The sequence below is a fragment of the Balaenoptera borealis genome (genome assembly GCF_965194805.1).
Source record: "Balaenoptera borealis genome assembly, chromosome: 4".
NCBI classification, from domain to species: Eukaryota; Metazoa; Chordata; class Mammalia; order Artiodactyla; family Balaenopteridae; genus Balaenoptera; species Balaenoptera borealis.
The window spans coordinates 78,954,093-78,978,065 of record NC_138861.1 but is presented as its reverse complement, the minus strand read 5'-3'; the positions used below and the strand labels follow the sequence as shown (position 1 = coordinate 78,978,065).

At 35.6% G+C, this 23,973-nt stretch overlaps 1 protein-coding gene across 4 annotated transcripts in view; it reads left to right on the top strand.

Annotated features, from left to right (window-relative positions):
• SLAIN2 (SLAIN motif family member 2) overlaps window positions 1–23,973 on the top strand; it is a 79,950-nt gene that overhangs the window by 26,712 nt on the left and 29,265 nt on the right. For 2 of the 4 annotated variants that reach the window (XM_082390659.1, XM_082390658.1), the window contains exons 2-6: window positions 7,551–7,699; window positions 12,916–13,080; window positions 14,843–15,004; window positions 17,804–18,163; window positions 19,655–19,792. In XM_082390659.1, the coding sequence (XP_082246785.1) occupies window positions 7,551–7,699; window positions 12,916–13,080; window positions 14,843–15,004; window positions 17,804–18,163; window positions 19,655–19,792 (974 nt within the window). The remainder of the gene's footprint in view (window positions 1–7,550; window positions 7,700–12,915; window positions 13,081–14,842; window positions 15,005–17,803; window positions 18,164–19,654; window positions 19,793–23,973) is intronic. The other 2 variants (XM_082390661.1, XM_082390660.1) reach the window with 2 other exon arrangements.

Sequence of the window (23,973 nt, the reverse complement as noted above, 5' to 3'; positions counted from 1 at the left end):
TTCCCTGGTGGTCCAGTGGGCAAGACTCTGAACTCCCAATGCTGGGGGGGGGCTGGGTTCGATCCCTTGTTGGGGAACTAAAACCTGGCACAGCCAAAATAAATAAATAAATAAAATACTGAAACCATGCCTGGCATGTAATAAGCCCTTGATTAATAATAATAATAACAATTATTATTTCACATTGACTCAGGAAGCTTGTTAAATCATTATAAAGCAATGTATCCTAATAGTTTATTAAATTATATTTAGGTGTGGGTACGGCCAAAGATACTTTTATTAATGAAAGTTTAAAAAAAAAACATATACAATGGAATATTACTCAGCCATAAAAAGGAATGAAATAGTGCCATTTGTAGAGACGTGGTTAGACCTAGAGCCTGTCATATAAAGTGAAATAAGTCAGAAAGAGAAAAACAAATATTGTGTAATTTCTCTTATATGTAGAATCTAGAAAATGGTACAGATGAACTTATTTGCAAAGCAGAAATGAGACACAGATGTAGAGAACAAACTTATGGATACCAAGGGGGGAAGGGGGGGTGGAATGAACTGGGAGATTGGGATTGACTTATATACACTACTATGTGTAAAATAGATGACTATTGAGAACATACTGTATAGCACTCGGAACTCTACTCAGTGCTCTGTGGTGACCTAAATGGGAAGGAAATCTAAAACAAGAGAGGATATATGTGTACGTATAACTGATTAACTTTGCTGTATAGCAGAAACTAACACAACATTATAAAGCAGCTATACTCCAATAAAAATTAACTTAAAAAAAACAGTAAATGAGTTCAGCATACATCTATTTCTTGTTCCTCTGCTCCCTTGTGTAGCTGACCAACTTTAGCCTTCTGCAATACCCCTTTGACATATCTGTCCGTCTTTACTCAATCCTCGGTCTTGTTCCCAGTGCCCTTTCTGAAGAAGTTACTCCACAGACCACCAACTCTGATCCATTGATTCCACACTCTGGGCAGACCTTTAAGCCTTTCCATCACTCTGATTTAAATTCAAGCCTTTCCTTGACCTACTGTATAGTACAGGGAATGCTACTCAATACTCTGTAATGACCTATATGGGAAAATAATCTAAAAAAGAGTGGATATATGTATATGTATAACTGATTCACTTTGCTGTACAGCAGGCACTAACATAACGTTGTAAATCAACACTTCAACTAAAAAAAAAAAAAAATTCAAGCCTTTCCGGATGGACCTAGAGATTATCATACTAAGTGAAGTAAGTTGGGCAGAGAAAGACAAATATATGATATCACTTATATGTGGAATCTAAAAAAAAAAAAGTGATACAAATGAACTTATTTACAAAACAGAAACAGACTCACAGACTTCGAAAACAAACCTGTGGTTACCAAAGGGGAAATGTCGGGGGAAGGGATAAATTAGGAGTTTGGGATTAACATATACACTCTACTATGTATAAAATAGGTAATCAAGGACCTACTGTATAGCACAGGGAACTCTACTCAATATTCTGTAATAACCTATATGGGAAAAGAATATGAAAAGAATGGATATATGTATATGTATAACTGAATCACTTAGCTGTACACCTGAAACTAACACAACACTGTAAATCAACTATACGCCAATATAAAATAAAAATTAAAAGTAAATAAATAATAAAAATAAATTCAAATTTCCAATCTGAAAAAGCACCCCATAAAATTATAAGAATAGAAACAAAATTACAATCTCAAAATGGCCACTTTGAACTTTGTTATATTTCCTTTATCTTTTTTCATATGCACTTAAAAAACATTGTAATCATTGGTGTTTTGTTCAGGGTTCATTCAGACGCAAATATATGTCTGTAAATGTCATTACTATTGCAGGGAATATACATTGAACTTTGTGAAGACAGAGGCTCTGTTCTTTTGCCTTGAATACACCTTACTCAGTAAATAGAGAAGTATGATTTTGAGGTATTAAAATCTGATGATTTTCCTTAGCCTGTAAAAAGTTTCCATACCAATCTACAGAAATTTATTTCAATAACAGTTTTGATATAATTTTTATTTTTACTTTAAAGTTAAATCTTTGTTGTTCTTAGCTTTATTAGCCTACTTTCAGCTGACTGCAACATGAAAAGTGATTACTGTGGTTACTATAAATTCAGTAAAGTGTCTCCAGTCTCCCATCCTATCTCCATCTTTTAATAATATGTCTGCTATGTGTATGCATAAAAAAGTCACGAGAGATGTACTGCAAACTGTAAGTAACTTGGGAGGATAGAATTGGTAGGGGGAGGGAGGTTATTATCACTCCTTACATTTATACATTTCTGTATTGCTAAAGTTTTTTTTTGTTTTTTTTTTTTAATTTTTGGTTATGTTGGGTCCTCAGTGCCACGCTGGCTTTCTCTAGTTGTGGTGAGTGGGGGCTACTCTTCATTGCGGTGCACGGGCTTCTCATTTCTCATAGCAGTGGCTTCTCTTGTTGCTGAGCACAGGCTCTAGGCACGCGAGCCTCAGTAGTTGCAGCACACGGGTTCAGTAGTTGTGGCTCGCAGGCTGTAGAGCACAGGCTCAGTAGTTGTGGCGCACAAGCTTAGTTGCTCCACGGCATGTGGAATCCTCCTGGACCAGGGATCAAACCTGTCCCCTGCATTGGCAGGCAGATTCTTAACCACTGCACCACCAGGGAAGTCCCTAAAGTTGTTACTTTTACAAAATAGTTATATTCTTAGTTGTTTTTATCACCAGTCACATTATACAGGTATGTGTGACATATCGGACAAAATATGATTTGTTATGATCAGTTTCATAATCATATTCTTAATTACATCTTTACTAGTTCTCTCACTATTAACAATAGACATAAATTATATTTAATTGTGTTTATTAATTCCTTTGTAATAATTGTTCTAAGGGAAAAAGCAACATCTTGAGAGGCCAATTATTTCTAACATTTTTTTAACAGCTTTATTAAGATAGAATTTACATACATAAAATTCATCTGTTTTTAGTATTGAGTGATTTCTAGTATATTTACAGAATAGTACAGCCATGACCATAATCTTGGTTTAGAATATTTTCAGTATCCCAAAAAGGATCTTTGTACCCATTAGCAGTCATTTCCCATTTCTCTCTCCCCATCCCCTCTCCCATCCCTGGGCAACCACCAATCTACTTTGTCTCATAGATTTGCCTATTCTAGACATTCCATATGAATGGTATCATGCAGTATGTGGTCTTTTGTGGCTGACTTCTTTTACTTAGTTTAATGTTTTTGTGGTTGATCCATATTGTAGCATTTTTATTGCCCCAACACATTTTTTAATTTTTATTTATTCATTTTTGGCTGCATTGGTTCTTTGTTGCTGAGCGCAGGCTTTCTCTAGTTGCGGGAAGCGGGGGCTACTCTTTGTGTCTGTGCGCATGCTTCTCATTGCAGTGGCTTCTCTTGTCACGGTGCACGGACTCTAGGCTCTCGGGCTTCAGTAGTTGTGGCACGAGGGCTCAGTAGTTGTGGTGCACGAGCTTAGTTGCTCCGTGGCATGTAGGATCTTCCTGGACCAGGGCTCGAACCCGTGTCCCCTGCATTGGCAGGTGGATTCTTAACCACTGCGCCACCAGGGAAACCCCTAATGTAGTCTTATGACAGGTACTTAAGGAAGGTTTCCTTGAAGAAGCAACATTTGAGACTTAGCAGAAAGTACGAATGGGCTGGCTGAAGTTGGGCAAGGGAGGGTGAGGTAACCAAGAAGTGGAATTGAGTTTGTTTAAGGCAAGGGGAACAGCATGCACAAAATGACCTAGAAGCAAAAGTGTTGGGTTTTTCAGGAATAGAAATTAGTACCATATGGCTATTATTTAGATTTGAGTGGTGGAGAGGGTGAGAAATGTAGCTTAAAAAAAAAGGTACTGCAACAGTTAGATCATTGCTGTGTTTCAAGGGCCATGGGGGCTCTGTTTTGGAAAAAACTATCATAAGAGCAAAAGGCAACTGGCATAGAATTTTTAGCAGAGGAATATTAATAGTCAGATTCATATTTTAGAAAACTATTTGGCTGCGATATATAGAATGGATTGGAAGGGAGCAAGACCAGAGATTTTGAAATTTAAAAAAGATTTTTCATTTTCAAAATTCTTCTGGCCATTCTTTGTCTTTACATTTTCATGTAACTTTTAGAATTAGGTTGTCCATTTCTATAAAAATACCTGCTGGCATTTTTGTAGGGATTGTATTCTGTTGATCAGTTTGGAAGAATTGACATCTTGACAACATTGAGTCTTCAGATCTAGGAATATGGTACATCTCTCCATTTATTTAAGTCTTCTTTCATTTCTCTCAGCAATGTTTTATTGTTTTCAGTGTACAACTCTTGCACTTCATTTGTTAAATTTATTCCTAAGTATTCTTTTTGATGCTGTTGTGAATGGAATTGTTATATTTATTTCATATTTGAGTTGTTCATTGATATATAGAAATAAATTGATTTTTTTTTTTTGGCCTGTTGATCTTATATCCTGTGACCTTCCTAAACACATTAATTAAGTCTAGCTGATTTCATTTGCTTTCAGTAGATTCCTACAAAGGATTTTCTATGTACAGGATCATAGTGTCTGTGAATAAAGACAATTTTACTTTTTTCTTTCCCACATGGATGCCTTGATTTCTTGTTCTTGCCTTTCTGCACTGGCTAGACACTGTAGTACCACATTGAATAGAGATGTTAATAGTGTGCATCCTTAACTTTGTTCCCAGTCTTAGGAGAAGCATTCAGTCTTTTACCATTAGATCTGTTTTCTGAAAGAGTTTGTATAGGATTGGCATTACTTTTCCTTAGTATTGATAAAATTAATAAGTGAAGGCATCTGGGCCTGGGCTTTTCTTTGCAGGAAGAGTTCTCATTACTAATTCAATTTCTTTTTATAAATCTCTTCAGAGTCTCTATTTCTTCTGGAGTCCCATTTGATAACTTGTATCTTTCTAGGAATTTGTCTATCCAGTCCGTTTTGTTGGCGTAAAGTTGTTCAAAATATTCCTTACAATTCTTTTTTTTTTTTTTTAAAGATTTATTTTTATTGATTGATTGATTGCTATGTTGGGTCTTCGTTTCTGTGCGAGGGCTTTCTCTAGTTGCGGCAAGCGGGGGCCACTCTTCATTGCGGTGCGCGGCCCTCTCACTATCGCGGACTTTCTTGTTGTGGAGCACAAGCTCCAGATGCGCAGGCTCAGTAGTTGTGGCTCACGGGCCTAGTTGCTCCGCGGCATGTGGGATCTTCCCAGACCAGGGCTCGAACTCGTGTCCCCTGCATCGGCAGGCAGGTTCTCAACCACTGCGCCACCAGGGAAGCCCCTTACAATTCTTTTAATATGGGTAGTGTTTGTAGCAATGCTCACTCCTTTTTTTTTTTTTTTTAGTTTTATTGAGATATAATTGAGATATAGCACTGTATAAGTTTAAGGTGTACAGCATAATGACATGACTTAACGTATTTTGCAAGATGATTACCACAATAAGTTTAGTTAACATTCATCATCTCATACAGATACAAAAAGGCGGGGGGGGGAGAAGAAAATTATTTTTTTCCTTGTGTTGAGAACTTTTAGGAAATGTTGGGCTTTTTGGTTTTGTTTTGTTTTTTAATTGGAGTATAGTTGATTTACAGTATTGTGTTTCAGGTGTACAGCAAAGTGAATCAGTTACACATACACGTATGTCCACTCTTCTTTATATTCTTTTCCCATAAACGCCATTACAAAGTATTGAGTAGAGTTCCCTGTGCTATACAGTAGGTCCTTATTAGTTATCTATTTTATATATAGTAGTGTGTATCACTCTTTCTTTCAGACTTTGGCAATTCATGTGAAAGAAGCCAGACACACAAAACACACATCGTATGATTCTGTTTATATGAAATGTCTGGAAAAGAACATGGAGCAGAAAGCAGATTTGTTATTGCCTAGGGCTGGAGGTAGAAACGGAAAGGGGGTTTCTTTTTAGGGTGATAAAAATGTTCTAAAATTACATGGTGGGTAACTAAATACTAAATTCATCAAATTATACAATGAATTTTATGGTGCAGAAATTACACAGGCAAATTTTATGGTTGTAAAATCTTGAAAAAGTTGTTTTTAAAAAAAGTTGTAAGGTACTTTTAGCATCTTTAAAAATACAGAAACTACTATAAACTAAATGAATAAAACATCAATAATTCAAAATCAGTTAAACTAAAACATCATAATCTCGCCTATACCAGGTGAATGGTAGCTTTCCTGTTTTTGTCAATGGCACTATGATTCTTTCAGTTACAAAAGCTAAAAATTTAAGAGTAATTTTGTATTCTTTCATCTTTTTTTATTTCCTACCCTTATCAATTTGCCTACTAAAAACATTTTTTTTTTCACTCTGACGCTTTTGAATTTCTTAAATAATAATATACAGTTCAGTCAAGAGGGACTGTGTTCTGATGGACACAGCCAATTTATTGATGGCTAATGTAGCTTACAACAAATTGAGATTGTCAAGTTTTTACTTGTCAAGAAAACTTGAAAAATATTGCTTTATTCCCCTATTTCTGCTAAAATTAAGTCATAGAGGCCCAGTGGGAGAGCTGAACCTCCACCTCTATGCAGCATCAACAAGACAGAAGGAGGCAATGTCAAATGGAGCGCTTTTTCTCCCTTTTCCCCATCCTCCATGAGTCAGTCAGGTGCAATAAAGGAGCTGATTTTACATCCCATCCATCTGGAAGTGTAGTAATTTAGTTTACATCATAGATTTCACTTAAGTGTCTTAATTTGGAAACCACTCTGGTTAGAATTCAAGTAACTTCACATTTTTCATATAGAGTCACATTTGAAATAAATTAACATCAATTGATGTAATGTGAATTAATCTGAGGAAAAACAAATGAAGTAGGAAGTATCTTCTCACCTTTCTGTTTTTATATACCTTCCCCAGGAGCTTGTAAAATACTTTTCCTTTCTTCTTTACTGAAACTGAAGTAATTTCATAAATTGGTTCATATTGTTATTAAGGATTTTTTAATGTATTGCTTTTCTCTGACGTATCATTTGAAAAAAGGGCTACAGAGTGGGTACTGCTTAAGTAAAAGGAATGCATTACTAATGGTGAATTTTTGTGTGGTTTGTGGTAGGAAGGGAACTGGGAGTTGGAAAGCAAGGTATTTATCTGCCTTCTAGACAGGACTTAATGATATGGTAATATTAGGGAGTTAAGAACTATTGAAAACAGAAAAAAATATTGTAAAGACATGTTTCTTCATAGTTTTTGAAATGAGAGTAAAAGAGAAAAATAAGACACATTTTAGGACTGGACAGTTGGCCTCATTTGGGTTCATTTAATAGTTGAGATTTGGGCTTATATTGATGATTGTAGTGCCGTTTTCTTCCTGTGCAGAAAGTAAATGTGGGTGATTTTAAACATACTCCATCATTTTTACTCCCCATCCCCCAATTTAAATCTGTTCCAAAGGATCCCTATTTTATAACCTTGTGCTTAATAATTAACATTACCCTTTTTTGTTTTTGTTTTTTGTTTTCTTCTAGGCTGTATTCATCACCAAAGAAAAAACTTACACCAATGCAGAAATCAGTTAGTCCTTTAGTTTGGTGCAGGCAAGTTTTGGATTACCCAAGTCCTGATGTTGAATGTGCTAAAAAGTCTCTTATCCACAAACTTGATCAAACTATGTCAGGTATGTCTATAATTTTACTTGTAAATTCATCTCTTTGCTTTCTTTAATCAAAAAACAGATAAATGTTGACTGGTATGTTTTTAGGAAGGCAGTTCTTTGCTTGGGGGTGTTTTCCAAATCACATTGTGCATGCCATCGTGAGTTTTTGCCATATGCACATAACCCTGTTCTGTTATTTTCTTAATAGCTTTTTAAAAAAATCTCCATATTTTTATTTAGCTTCATCCTAAAAAATATCCATGAAATAATGGATTTTATGTAATAAGGTTTTTTTGATGCAAGCTAAAATAAATAATTATTTTTTAAAAATGTTTTGTCTGGTATCATCTAAAATCATCTCACCAGCCTCAGGGAAATTTTGATGTGGTAGAAAGATACAGGTTGAGAACCAAAGAGCCCTCATTCTCACTCTGTCACTTAGTTGCTATGTGACTCTGCGAATTATTTAACTCCTATAAGCTCAGTTTTCTTATAAGCATGATGAACCCTGTAAGTGTTATTTAAGGATTAAATGATAATGTTGAAAGAGGCTAGCATGTTTTTCTGGCTCATGGTAGTGCTTAATAAATGTATTCATTTCCCCTCTTTTTTTTTTTTTAACTTGGCATTTTAAGTTAAATTGCTTTTATGTTCTATTGTTTAATAGCATTCACAAAGCTGACAAAATGTATGTGTCACTATTTATGGTATTTAATGTAGCATGCCAGTGTGTTAGAAATGTAGGAAAAATATTATTGACTCTTTCTTGGAATTACTCTCAGTCTTTTAAAAATATGTTTCAAAAAAAAAATTTAAAAAAAGAATATCAGTTTCTGGGAATTCCCTGGGGGTCCGGTGGATAGTACTCAACGCTTTCAGTGCTGGGGCCCTGGTTCAGTCCCTGGTCAGGGAACTAAGATCCTGCAAGCCTCGCAGCGAGGCCAAAAAAAAAAAAAAAAAAAGAATATCAGTTTCCTGGAATACTCATGTAGTAAAAGATTGATACATGATTACTAATCCTAAATAGAGTTTTGTTTTTTGCTTTGTGTTTACTTGGCAGCCATGTCCTTAAAATTGCTTTTTTTTGGCTTTATTATTGAAGTATGTGCTCTTTTGTTAGAGTGTAAGCTGCAAATGGTCAGGGGAGGCAGGGGGGAGCCTACACAGTTAAACTGTCATATAGTAAAGTGTAGTTTGTTCGGCAGGGGCAGTGGTTATTTTAAGAAAATAATGTATGGGATGGTCATAGGGGAGAAAACCAAAGCTGTTGCACTTCAAAAGTAGCAATTGGAGTGAGTAGCTTTTTGCTTTATTATAACAAAGGTATTAAAGATAGTAGGAGCATGTAAGAAAAGCTGTTATTCTTGAACCAAAACTAGGTGTAATCAAGTACTGGATCTGCTTAACAGTGTTTAGATTTTATAGCTGTATGCACAGAGCAATAGCTATAGCTGTATATATTTAAAGAAAAATAATTTGGCTGTTGCAAGTTTGAACCTTGTAGTCCTAAACCTCTCTTTTCCCAGGTTAAAGGGAAGATTGTTTTTTAAGTGTATTTTTTTGATAAGGCAAAGCTTCCTAGGAACTTAGCTATTATATTCTAGCACAGCCGTTTCTACTCCATCATACTCAGCTTCTCTTTAGTGTACCAGCACATGTTCCTAAGGTATTCTTCTCTTGTTTTTTTGATAGCGCATTATCTTTTTTACCCTTATTCTCCCTCCGGTTTTCTTTTCAGTCTTCTTTAAAGTTTCTCTGCCCATCTTCTTGTGTGTGTTTTGGGGGGGGGGTAAGATTTATATAGCACAAAATTTCCCACTTCCACCATTTTTAAATATACAGTTCATACAGTTCAGTGGCATTAAGTACATTCACATTGCCATCACCACTGTCTATCTCCAGAACTTTTTTGTTGCCCCATACTAAAATTCTGTACCCATTTAACTTCCCATTCCTCCTACCTCCCCCCCACCCCCGCCCCATCTGCCCAGGTGTCTCTTTTGCCCCATTTCTCTCTGTTTTGATGATTTCATCCATTCATACTATATCCAGTATCATCTTTATTCAAACTAATCTCCTTTATTTATGCATATATTCAATTAATATTTTTTGAGAGCCTGTTATGTATCAGGCGTTGGGGAAAGGGTAGCGGATACATGATGAAGAAAGACGAACACTGTACCTGCACTCGTGGAGTTTATCATCTAGTAGGGGAAACATGTTAATACAAATAATTTTTATAACTGGTGATATGTAATAAAAGAATAATCTACAGTGCTTTGAACTTGGAGAAATTAGAATTTTACTTCAGGAAGTAATGTTTGGCCTGAGTCCTAAAGATTCAGGAAAATTTAAGTGGGCTAAAGGGGAAGGCGACAGAGGGAGTAGAGTGTTCCAGGTGGTGAGAACAGCGTGTGTAAAGGCTCTGTGGGAGGCCTGTGGGAGCATATGGGCGGGAGCCTGGCGTACATGAGGAACTGGACATGAGATCAGAACAGTATGTAGGAGCCAGACTCTGCAAGGCCTTAGAGACCATGTTAAAGGTTTTGGACTTTATTCTAAAAGCAATGGGAAGATACTGAAGGGTTTTATTCAAGGGTATGGTATGTGTTGGCAAGAAGAAATTATAGGATTTGCACGTTGATGAGGACATGCTTAGCTGTAGTATGGAGAGTAGATTGGAGAGGGCCAAAAGTGAACCGTAGGATGCTTTTGAGGAGGGTTGATGATGATAGCTGGGTAGTGTGTGTTGGGGGGAAAGGGTCGTAGTGGACATGAAAAGGTGTGAAAGGAAAAAGGAATGAACCAAATATGAGGAAATGAGGGAGAAGAAAGTATCAGCAGTGATTTCTAGGTTTCCAGCTTGTGTAATAGGATGAATGTTGTTATCATTCTGAGATAGAGATCCCAGGAAGAGAATTTGTTTTAGCTCGAAAATAATGAGTTTGGATTTGGACTTGTTGGCTCTGGGGTGCATTTACCATACCCTCAGGGGAGACATTAAATGGGCAGCATATATGGGACTGAAGCTCATGGAAACTTAGGCCTGGAGATATAAGTAATGGATATTTGGGGGAATAGAGATAATAACTAATGTTGGGAGTATGAATGAGATTTCTCAAGAAAAAGAATATGGTTTAGAGTGAGAAGATAAAAGAGTTGAGAACTTGAAATGCTAGTGATTAAATAACCAAATAAAGAGAGACTGCACTTCAAAGGAAATAGAAGAGTAAAGAGATAGGAAGGAATGAACACCCCTATTTCTGCTCGTTGATATATTGAGCTCATGCTACATACTACATACTAAATATGTTTAGTGGTGTCTTGTCTCATGGTGAATATGTAGAAAACTATACTGGCCAACTTACCACACTATCCAACTAAACAGAAAAACTAAACAGAAAACATGTGTTCCTCCTCCCAAAACCAGTGCTCTGCTTATAGGCAAACCAGAAACTTCAGAACCATCTTATTTTTTTTCCCTTTAGTAATCCTTACCGGTTTTTAATATTTATCCTTTTCTTCCTTTTTTTTTTTTTTTGGTCACTTTTATTGCCTAGTTCAGTCTAATCTATTTAACATTAGAATTTCCGTCAGTTTTTTTTCCTTAAGCTGATTGGATCATATTGCTCTTGCTCAAAAGTCCCTGATGGTGTTATCACTGCTACTGAACAAATTTCAGACTCCTGAGCATAGTATTCCAGGCCTCCTGTGACCTGGCCCCAGCTGGTTTTTCCTGTTTTGTCCCTCACCATGAGCTTTACCTTTCTAGATTACTCACTGTTATTCCCTGGACACACTATGCATTTTCAAGACATGGCTTTAGTTTATGTTATAAACACAGATGAAAACATACTTTCCCCATTTCCAGTGTCCTATCAAATTATTCTCTCAAGACTGCTCCAGTGCCTCTCCTTCCAAAAAGCCTTACTACCTACTTTCTCTCAGTTGTAATGAATTACTCCTATCTCATCATTTCCATTAGCCTCTTTGCGCCTTTATGATAGTACTCATTTCATTTTGCCTTGAAATCACTGTTTTTTCTGCCTGCGCTACTTGGCTTTAGGCCTCTTGAGAAGAAGAACCATGTCACATTTGTGTATTTATTCTGCATAGTACTTTGGTGATGGTCATAAATATGAATAAGCTGTAGATTTTAGAATAGGGTGAAGAAAAGAAAAAATATTTTAAGTATTAATTTTTCTTGTATATAATTGATATCTTAGCCCTACTTTCATACTATTTTTATAATTTTATATGCATAGCACAAATTTTTCCCCTTTTTTGGCAGAAGTATTCTCCTTGGCCCAGAAAATGGGGCGGGGTGGGGGGGTTTCTTTTAAAAGAATTCTTGTGTGTTTGACCTTCATCTGGCCTAAATAGTATTGCTTTATTTTTTCAAAAATCCAAACTTTGGAAAGACTATTTTTAAAACTCATTATTTCATAGTTTTTTGTTGTTATTAGCAGTATGTATTTGTTATAGAAAAATGAGACAACATAAATATGCTTTTATATTCATTTTATTTTTAAAGGCCGTTCAAGGTTGATACAGTTGGAATAAACTTTCCAACAAGATAGAAGTAACTTAATTTAGTAGCTAATAATTTGTTGAGGAGATATTCTTCCTATAGTATTATTTCTGTTTGGTGTGGCTCCTGTTTTATTTGCATAACAAAATTTAAGATAGTGGAAATATTTTGTTGGGATTATTAATGTGATATATTTCTCTCCACTAGTATAGAAGTGTTTCTGTGTTTAAACTGAGATAATGACTTACTGAATTTCCTAATTGGAAATTTTTTTTTTTATAAATTTATTTTTATTTATATTTTTTATTTTTGGCTGTGTTGGGTCTTCGTCGCTGCGCGCGGGCTTTCTCTCGTTGCAGCAAGTGGGGCCTACTCTTCATTGCGGTGCGCGGGCTTCTCATTGCAGTGGCTTCTGTTGTTGCAGAGCATGGGCTCTAGGTGCATGGGCTTCAGTAGTTTTGGCACAAAGAGGTCAGTAGTTGTGGCTCGCAGGCTCTAGAGCACAGGCTCAGTAGTTGTGGTGCATGGGCTTGGTTGCTCCGCAGCATGTAGGATCTTCCTGGACCAGGGCTCGAACCTGTGTCCCCTGCATTGGCAGGTGGATTCTTAACCACTCCGCCACCAGGGAAGTCCCCCTAATAGGAAAATTTTTGAGATGTTATTAGCCTTTTCTTCAATTTGATTTTTCCCCTTGTCATTAATGCAGCTCTCAAGAGGCAGAATTTGTATAATAATCCTTTCAACTCCATCAGTTACACAAGTCCTTACAGTCCAAATGCCAGTAGCCCATACAGCAGTGGTTTCAATTCTCCGTCCTCAACCCCAGTGCGACCTCCTATAGTCAAACAGCTAATACTTCCTGGAAATTCAGGTAAGGAGAAATGAAATGGAGTAATTAAGAAATGGTTTTTAACTTACTGCCCTGCCTCAGAAAATAGCTTACTCATCAGTAGTTCAAGTTCCTTTATTTATGAAACCTCCAACTGGTTAGAGAAGATATCATTGAGGTGCTACTTAGCACCAGGTAGTACGGTACTAGGCACCAGTGATACAGATAAGCCAAGTTACATTCATAAAGTTTTCTTTAGCACGTGTGTAAAAGTTTTTTAATGTGGCTTGATAAAATAGGGTCACAGGCTTTATTCTTTTAACCAATAGATGCTTACTGAGTAGCTTGCTTAGGTTGTAAAAGCTACAGAGTTAAAACTCTTTTAATAGGAATTTTAATAAGCTTTGATATTGTAGTTAAATAATAGTACAAGGCTGTATATGAATGTGCCAAGAGGGTGTTTAGAGCTCTAAATGATATGGGAGAGGGATAGATTGCTATAATTGGGGGAAGAATGTTCTGCTGTGGTTCTGTGACTGAGACTGTTATTCTGTAGCTTACTGTTCTTTAGATTTCACCCATTCAGTTACTCTTATTACTGCTATTGGTATGATTAATTATCATAGCTTCCTTAAAAATTAAAGTATTATTAACCACCTCAAACTTTTGACTTGTATACTCCCTAGTCTCATCACTTATTGACCCTGAAGTTTGTTCTGTACGTAGGTTGTTACTTGCTACTTATTTCACCCATGACTGTTGTACTAAAAAGGTTGATCTGCCATATTTGTTTTATATAAAGAATTTTATTCAGGCACTATTTGAGACTGACCTTATAGTACTTTTCCTGTCATGTGCACTATGCTCTTCTTGATAACATAAATATTAACTTTCGTATTCTTCTTGCTCTTTTTATGTGCCATTCGTGTTGGAGCTGACTCTTATGGTGAAGAATTCTGGAAAACAAGTTTCAAATAAATCTGTATTAGAAATATTAGTGACAGTCTTGGGATTTTTAAAATTCTTCATTAGAAGTTGATGATCTGATGAAAGCATTTCCTTAGAAACAAATTAGAATCTTTTGGATATGTAAATCCTTTATTCCTCTGACCTGTCTTCTATCCCCCTTTTGGTTTACAGTGATAAAATGAGTTTTTTCATCCAGTCATTTTCTTCATCCCATCTTTGTGCTTCGCTAGTAAACTTCAGAGAACTTCTTGGATCCCCATTACTAGTTTAGCAAAGGAATTTTGTAAACATGGCATAATGTAGGAGAAATGAGCTTAGTGTTCTTTTTTTGGTTTGTCCTAAATCTCTTAAGGAGTCCTGGTTTTCCTCAAATTATAGCTTTCTTGTTTAGGAAAAGTAGGTGCTTTTATTCAAGGGAAAAGATGGTGGTATTTGCTAGTGACTGAATTTGGGAGGAGAAAACACATCTTAAATTCATCTATTGATAGAGTAGTTTCATTGGCTACCTTGTAAAAGTTGAAATCCTCTAGCATGTATTATTGAACATTAACTACTTGCCAGGTACTGTTTTGAAAGCTTAATTGTTTCATAAGAATATAAATAAGTTATAGCTATAAGAAAATGTGTTTTGTATTTCTCAATATATATGAAGGAGCCTCTGTAGCCCTCTTTATTCTTAATCAGGTCAATTTTTAATTTTAACATTTGGGAATTTTATAAACAGAAAAGGCAGAATAACAATGAACTGAATCCAAAGATATAATATCAAGTTAATTGCAACAGATGGTTATTCAATTTTTGTTTCACTGAAGTTTGAATCATTTTCTTTTTTAAGGTAATTTGAAAAGTTCGTCAGACAGAAATCCTCCACTCAGTCCTCAATCCTCTATAGACAGTGAATTAAGTGCTTCAGAATTAGATGAAGATTCAATTGGATCCAATTATAAGCTAAATGATGTAACTGATGTGCAGATTCTAGCTCGGATGCAGGAAGAAAGTAAGTATTTTAATTGTTAAAGTTGTGGTCTTTCATTACTGTATAATTTTGTTGTCGTTATTAAATATGTCAAAGTGTTGTGGAATAATAATGTAGTAAGAATAGAAATGTTGAAATTTCAGAGGCTTTTTCAACAAGTGGACTGGTTTGTTCATTAACTTGTTTTTAGAGTCCATAGTATGTAGAGCAGTTTGCTGTGTGAGGAGTAAAGAAAAACAGGCTATGCTCTGCTTCTGTGACTGGTAATCACACCCTGCATGTTACTCTACACTGTAACTCTGTAGTTATTACTCGGTTGCTCTGTGTTTTCTTAGTGTAGACCAGAGTTTCTCAACTGTTCTTTCATTATTGCCTCCCCAAGGAGCCAATTTAGACATTTTTTTCCCCTTTTTACCCACCCCCACTCCCGTTAAATTTTAATACCATTGATATACTGTATATCTCTTTTTGTACTATAAGGGCCACAAACTATTATGATATCTAAGATTTTTTCCACACCCCCCAAGTCAGTTTTTTTCTACTTGGGGGCAAATTTCATCTTTCTTAGAATGTTTGGTGTAGTCTGTATAAAAGACCTTCATGGGAAAATTGGAATTGTGACATTAAGTTAAATGAAGCATGTGATGTTGCTTTGCAAAGTGGTCCTTGCAACTTTTTAGGTCACATATACCTTTGAGAATCTGATAAAAGTGTTGTCCCCTGTCATTCCCAAAATATGCATATGCACAAAATTTTTCATACTATTTCAAGGGCTCATTAGTGCCCTGACTCTAATCTGAATGTAAGATGTTGGTGATAGTATTATTCTTGCCTGTATATTTTATTGTATGATGCCATAGGCTTAACTGTGAAAGAAGCAGTCTCTCTAACCTTCATAATGAAAAGGTCCTTGAAACACAGATTTCAGAGTCTTGACAGTTGGCTGAGGTAATGGAGCAATGCTATAGTTTAGTTCAAAAATTTTCTGTTTAGGTCCTTTCTTTTATGTAAATATGTAGTAAGTTTTATCAAGCTATAACATTTATTAAGAAACTGCAGTGTTTCTCACTCTTGTCTGATTCTAATTCTTGTCTGATTTTCACACATCTTCCCTTAGAAAGATAGAAAGGTTTGGTGCTTGTTTTATCTATCTTTAGCCCTAAAAACTAATAACATTTTACCCTTTTCTTCTGTAACTTGTATATATAACTCCTCACTGGGAGTATGGTATTGTCAGCTAGTGAGGGGTTACTTATTATCACGTATGTGAAAAAAGAATGAAGAATGCTGTGTAACTACCAGTTAGAATAAACTCACTCATTTCTTCTTTGAACCCTGACTTTTTAGACTGCAGTATTTTGTTAGAAATTCAACCAGCTATTTGCTGTAGTTCTCATATTGTGTGTTGGTAATGCATAATAGAAATTTTAGTCTTACTTTAAAAATCCTTTCTAAGCTATTCACACGCACAAATATTTCTTTTCCTGGTGAATTTAAAAAAATAAAACAAAAAATGCTGAAAATGTGTGTGATACCTCCTTGAAAACACCAGCTTTTTTTTTTTTTTTTTTTTTTTTTAAAGAGAGAATGATTTTCCTTTTTACAACATTGTTTCTCCTGTTCTTTGGTAACAAAAATGAAGAGTAACAGATTTGCACTTTTGCCTGGTTAAGCTCCCTCATTTTTAAAATGAGAAACACACAATCCCATAGTGGTTGTGACTTCCCTAGGACCCCCTTGTTAATGGGGAACCTGCATTGGGATCTGGATTTTTCTTTTCTAAAACACCGCTCTTCTCACTGGTCTGTCGTCTTTTGCTAGGTGACTTTAGTGCCATGTTTGCTATAACATGACACTAAGTAATTTGTTGGTTACTACAGTGGTCCCCAAACCTGACCAAAGGGCTAGACAGGCCCTAGGAATCTGTAGTTTTACAGGTACCCTGGTGTGATTCTCATCCACTACTTTGGGGAACCATGTTGATATCACTTTCTGTGAATGAATATATAACTTAAAAGTTTGATACTCCTGTAGAACAGATCTTTTGGGCTAAACTGCCAATAGTTAGCAGGACTTCCTCAAAATGTTATCTAAATTCCATACGTTTTTTTCAATTGTAATTTTTTTTCTCGTTGAATATCTATCAACATTTGTTTTTATTCTAGAAGTTTTTATACTATTTGAAGGGCTCCTAAGGTCGCTTGGGTATTTCTGGAGATATCAAGATAAATAAGGGACTCCTTTGAAAATTCTTACTTGATGGCTTAGAATTTATCTTGTGTTATTGAAGTCTCTTAGGTTATGAAACAACTGAAATTATGTTTGTGCCCAAGTATTGAATTCCTAAGAGTGGAATAGAAGTTTCCTTCATCATCTTCTTGAGTAAGATTAATGCAAGGATTCAGTATCCAGGGAGTATATTTACTCACTGATGTATTCTTTACACTGGTTGGGCAGTAATTGTTTTCCTTCAGTATTCCTTTAATATTAATCTCAAATTTGGATTACTGTCTTTTGGAGTAGAAATATTTTTAAATTTATGGTTCTATTTTTAATATAGATTTTGGATTCAGGAAGAAATGTTGAAATTGGGCAAAAGTTTATGAATTTCATTTAATTTAAAAATAGCCTTTTAGATGTGGTATATGCATCCTTATGTGTGGGAAAGTCTAAGGTGAATCAAGTGAAAGGGAGTTTTCCTTTACACGTTATACCCTATTTGAATTTCTCAATGATAATCTTTTGCTTTTAAACCTTAAAAATATTTAAATGTTTAAAAATAAAACTAAAGAAATAAAATAACACATTCATTATTGTCAGGTCTCCGGCAAGAATATGCAGCCACCGCATCTCGGCGCAGTTCTGGTTCATCTTGCAATTCTACAAGACGGGGTACTTTTAGTGATCAGGAACTTGATGCACAAAGTTTAGATGATGAAGATGACAGTATGCATCATGCAGTATACCCTGCTGTTAACAGGTTTTCACCATCACCACGCAATTCACCTCGACCATCACCTAAGCAGTCACCCCGAAATTCACCTCGTTCTCGATCTCCTGCTCGGGGAATAGAATATAGTAGAGTGTCCCCACAGCCTATGATTAGCCGCTTACAGCAACCTCGCCTTTCCCTTCAAGGCCATCCCACAGATTTACAGACAACCAGTGTTAAAAATGAAGGTAACTATAATGTATGGAAAAAATTTGTCCTTCATATTTCAGTATGAAAGTAACACAGTTTTTACCAAGGTTCTGTATTTCAGAAAGTAGATCAAGAATTTAGACAGTTTATTGTTTTATTAATACTGAGTCAGGGACTTCCCTGGTGGCACAGTGGTTAAGAATCTGCCTGCCAGTGGAGGGGACATGGGTTTGAGCCCTGGTCTGGGAAGATCCCACATGCCATGGAGCAACTAAGCCCGTGCGCCACAACTACTGAGCCTGTGCTCTAGAGTCCCCGAGCCACAACTACTGAGCCTGCGAGCCTAGAGCCCGTGCTCCATGACAAGAGGAGCCACCGCAATGAGAAGCCTGTGCACCGCAAGGAAGAGTAGCCCCCGCTCGCCGCAACTAGAGAAAGCCCACGCGCAGCAGCGAAGACCCAACGCAGCCAAAAATAAATACAATAAAATAAATAAATTTATTAAAAAAATACTGAGTCAATGCAAAAATAAAGGAAGAAGTGAATTTAATTTTACTTGATTATGTTAGTTTTGCTTTGTTATACTCATGAAGTGATCTGTGTATAGATTTTTTTTTTTTTTTAATTTATTTTTGGCTGCTTTGGATCTTTGTTGCTGCGTGCGGGCTTTCTCTAGTTGTGGTGAGCGGGGGCTGCTCTTCATTGCGGTGCGCGTGCTCCTCATTGTGGTGGCTTCTCTTGTTGCAGAGCACGGGCTCTAGGCACGCGGACCTCAGTGCTTGCAGCATGTGGGCTCAGTAGTTGTGGCTCGAGGACTCTAGAGCGCAGGCTCAGTAGTTGTGGTGCATGGGCTTAGTTGCTGTGTGGCATGTGGGATCTTCCCAGACCAGGGAATCAAACCTGTGTCCCCTGCATTGGCAGGCGGATTCTTAACCACTGAGCCACCAGGGAAGTCCCTGTGTATAGATTTTGATTTAAGTAATTTATGGTTCTTTTTAACAGTTCTGCCCATTTATAGAAACTGTATTGTTTATTTTTATAAGACGTATACTTCCTGTTAGCTCTTCTAAAATATGCAGAACACTTAAATAAAGAATTTGAGTTTTTAAAAATTTATTTATTTAATTTTTATTTTTGGCTGTGTTGGGTCTTCGTTGCTGCACGTGGGCTTTCTCTAGTTGCAGCAAGCAGGGGCTACTCTTCGTTGCACTGCTCAGGCTTCTCATTGCGGTGGCTTCTCTTGTTGCAGAGCACGGGCTCTAGGTGCACGGGCTCAGTAGTTGTGGCTTGCAGGCTCTAGAGCACAGGCTCAGTAGTTGTGGCGCACGGGCTTAGTTGCTCCATGGCATGTGGGATCTTCCCAGACCAGGGCTCAAACCTGTGTTCCCTGCATTGGCAGGCGAATTCTTAACCACTGCACCACAGGGAGGCCCAAGAATCTGATTTTTGAATGTTAATTAACATTTTAATTTTCTCCATTGGAAAGAATGTTTTGATTTTTTCTTTTAATTAAATTTCTGTTGTCATAGAAAAACTAAGACGCAGTCTTCCAAACCTGTCCCGAACATCTAATACACAAGTTGACTCAGTGAAAAGCAGCAGAAGTGACTCAAATTTTCAAGTGCCAAATGGAGGAATACCTCGCATGCAACCTCAGGCTTCAGCCAGTAAGTATCTTTTATGTATCAGTTATTTAAAGATAAATGAAAATTACAGATTTTAATTTTGTGCTGAATAGCTGTATTAAACTATAGTAAAATGTAGTGATTATCAATTGCTATAAGATGATCATAGCTGTATTAAAATTTAAAATTTGTCCCTATAAAATACCCAATTGTATCAATACTTAAATCTGTATGAAACTGTGGTCTCTCTAGAATTCTAAAATAAGCAAGTTCTAGCTGTTTAATATATAAATATATATGCCTTAAAAACCTTATATTCTGCAATACTGCACATTAAAAATGACAGGATTTTGGGGGGAAATAGTCCTGAAGCAGACCACTTAAAACCCAAGGAGCTTTCTTACTAGAACATTAATAAAAACAATAATGATCCCATAAAAATAATAGCACAATTAAAGGCATGTTAAATTCTTAATAAATAAAATAAATACCCCAGCAAATGTAGAATTTCCTTTTTTAAAAAAGTTGAAGGTAACCTGATGGAAAGGAACGTTGAGACTGTTGAATTAAGGAGACATATGCAACATAAACAAAGATCAGATAATCATGCAGAAGGAACGTCTAAGACAAAGTGGCCAAACTGAGCCAAGAAGTGATGTGGGAGTAGATGGGCACTCTGTACTTTACAGAGTGACTAAAACAGAATTGAACACTTTCCAAAAAGTATTGCGTATTAAGTAGGGTAGATATGAGCATGCAGTCAAACCAATTTTAAACAACAGAGTTATCTCTACAATCTTAGAAATGCTCAATATGCATGCCTTCTATCCCACAGTTCACATCAGTTTTGTAGTTTGATTCATTCAGTTCCTTTGTAGCATGTTTACTGTCAGTGGTTGAAGTGGTCACTGTGATGTGTTCCTTCATTTCCTTAAAGCTGTGACAAAGAAGTGATACAAACATGAGGTTATTGACTGTCCATTTATAACTTGTGTATTGAGTAACACAACTTTGAAAGCATTCAACTCTTTTTAAATCCCCTTTCGCTCTTCCTTGTCTCTATTGTGTTTAGCTGACTTTGTGTAGTTTGTATTAAGCTGCTGTTACTTGGTGGCTCTAAAATCCACAGTCCAGAAAAAAATACATTTGAACCAAAATGACTTTTGTGATATATTGATAAATTTTCCTTATTTACAAATTGCATATGATATTATTTATATTATAGAACTCACATTGTATGGTACCAAACATTCATAATTCTGTTTAATCCTCTGAACAATTCTATGAAGTAGGTTCAATTACTAACACATTTTACAAATTAGGAAATTGAAGCTTTGAAAGGTTACATAAGTTATCTATGATCATACCATACAGCTTATAAGTAGCAAGTTAGGATTCAGACCCATGTTGATCCTGATTGAAAGCCGAAGCCCATTTAGAGAGATTTGTCACATCAGTGGTTTAGTACTAAGACATAAAAATTATCCAGAAATATTACTCTTTTTTTTTCTAAGATAAACTCTAAAATTTAAGGCGTTGTAGAAAATTGATACCTAGAGATTTGGGTACCTCATTTTTTTAGATGGAGGTGTGCAAAAACGTGTTTTTATACCACATTAAATTTTAAACACACAGACCACTTGAACTGTGTGTTTAAGAGTGCCATTATGGTACTCATATTGTACTCACAAATGGTGTAGAAAATAGAGATTCACAAAATTTTAAAAATGAAAGTAAAGGTACAGTTTGAACTCTTAAGTTACTGCTGAAGTGGTGAGGGATAGGTTTTGTGCCTTTAAACCTGCAAATTAAGTTAATTTGATTTAATAATATCCTGTTTCTGGGGTTTTCTTCCCCCTTGGGAAGAGCAATCCACAGTGTTAATACAACAGGAAAGAAACTTTTACATCATTAAGAATATTAAGTAACAAAACTCAGGTATATTATAAGCTACACTTTTACAGTCTATGCACAGATAATCCAAAACACCATTTTCACTCGGCTTTCAGAGGTGCTTTAATACTTAGTTTGAATTGTTAAATTATGAATTTCTCAAATCTTTCCATGACATATTTTCAGACAGCTTCCCAGCTCTTTGATGAAACCAGCTATATCTATGTCCTTTTTACCTCATTCCATTATTGTCAGTACCAACTCTTTACTCAGATTTGTTCCCTCATGCCCTCATACATGCTGTTTGTTTATTTAAACTCTTCTAGCATCTTAAAGCTGTATGGAAATGAAAAATAATTCTTTACAAAAAGAGAAGGAACAATAAAAGATTGAGAACCTAGGATAAAAATGTTAATAAAAGAAGAATATATTGACCATATCTTAAACTTTATGATAACTACTCACCTTCTCTAGTGGTAGAATTACCGTTGTATAATCACCTGCTGATTCCCTAGAATTTTTTTTTTTTCCTGTAGGTGAATTATTTTTTCTTTTTCCCCAGAAGTTGATAATTAAGGAAAATATGTAAAGAAACATAATGAGATTCTAATCACTAATTTACTTTTAAGTGGGATATATGTATACCGTTTCATATTCGTGTATTTCAATATTTGAATAATGTATAGGCAGAAGAAAAAGTAAGGTACCATCCTTTTTTAAAAATTGCATATACTTGTTTATTTTTTATATATGTAGCTATAGTGAAGCTTATTTATGATGAAAATGTCACAAATATTTTAGTATAGAATCACACTACTCACAAGAATGTGTTTGGAAAGTAGTAAATCCAGAATATTAGCAGGTTTAAAATTTAATGAAGTTTACTTTATAAAAATATTTAAAACTTGGGAGTTCCTTGGAGGTCCAGTAGTTAGGACTTGGACTTTCACTGCCGTGGCCCCAGGTTCAATCCCTGGTTGGGGAACTAAGATAACGGAAGCCGTGCGGCCCGGCCAAAAAAAAAGAAAAAAAAATTTAAAACGTTTTGTTTAAAGTTAATACATTATGAAGCAAAATAAAATGTTACCTATTTTTCTGAAAATTTTACATATATCTTTGATACATAATATATATGTGCGTTTTAACTAGTGTGTGTATATAGGTGTACTGTTTTCATAATAGCCTTTTTATTTTGATATATAATTATGTACAAATATTACAATGGCAAGTTTTATACATGAATTAGCATTTTAAATATTTTATATAAACCAAATTTATATATTTGCTGCATTTTCTTTTCTTTTAAGTATTTTTCCAGCTCTTAAGTGGTAAAGCTTTGGTTCTTACTTGCTGGTCTGCATGAACCTAACTTTGCAAGGTTGCTTTATTTCCACCTAAGGGACCACTTCTTTTGCCTTGTTACTATGCCAATCACTATTTTTATATGCTTATTTGCTATGGCTGCATTATTGTGGATGTTGGCATTCAAATATGAATATTATGAGAGTTCTAATATATTTTCATTTTGATAGCTATTACCAATTCTTGACTTTTATATTTGGAAAATGTGAGTAACTTAAAAAGTTTAAGAAAACCAGAGCATTGCAGAGGTCATGGATAACATGTAATTTTCTCAGATTCTCCAGTTAAAGGAAGGAATGTTTCTCAGGGACAGTTTTTCAAAAGACTAGTGCTTGCTTTCTAAGACCACTAGAGCACAGGTTTAATAGAAAGTTTAATTTTCAGAAAAATATAGGAATTACTGGTTCAGAAATAAGAGAAGAAAGAAAAACCCAAGGCAATCTGCTGGTTTTAAAAAAAGTAGTATGAGTTTACTTTCACATGTATTGTCCCATTTGAACCTCACAACATCTCATTTTTCATTTTTATAGAGAGGGAGAAGAGATCCATATAAATTATACGTACAATGTCAAGTAACTAGAAAAGTGACAAAACCAAGCCAAATTACTCCCTGTTCTCAACTCCTCCATGAGTCTCCTGATTTTCTCCCAATCATTGTTTGGATTACATCATGCTGACCTAATTGCAAATGAGGAGGCATCTTGGAAAATATTCTTGGATGACTCTACTGGAGCATGATTTGAGACTGAACTATAAATACTTTGTGAATTACCACAAAAGAGTAAAATAAGTCAGTGTAACATTTATCCACTTGCTTGCTTACATTTAACTAAATATATTTGAATAGGATACAGAGTATACTCCCAGAGAAGAGATGTATAGGATCAGTATTGTACTCTGGACCTCTCGCTGAAGAGGAAGTGTCCAGGGCAGTTGTCAGCTTATGCATAGGCCAGGCTGCACTTAGG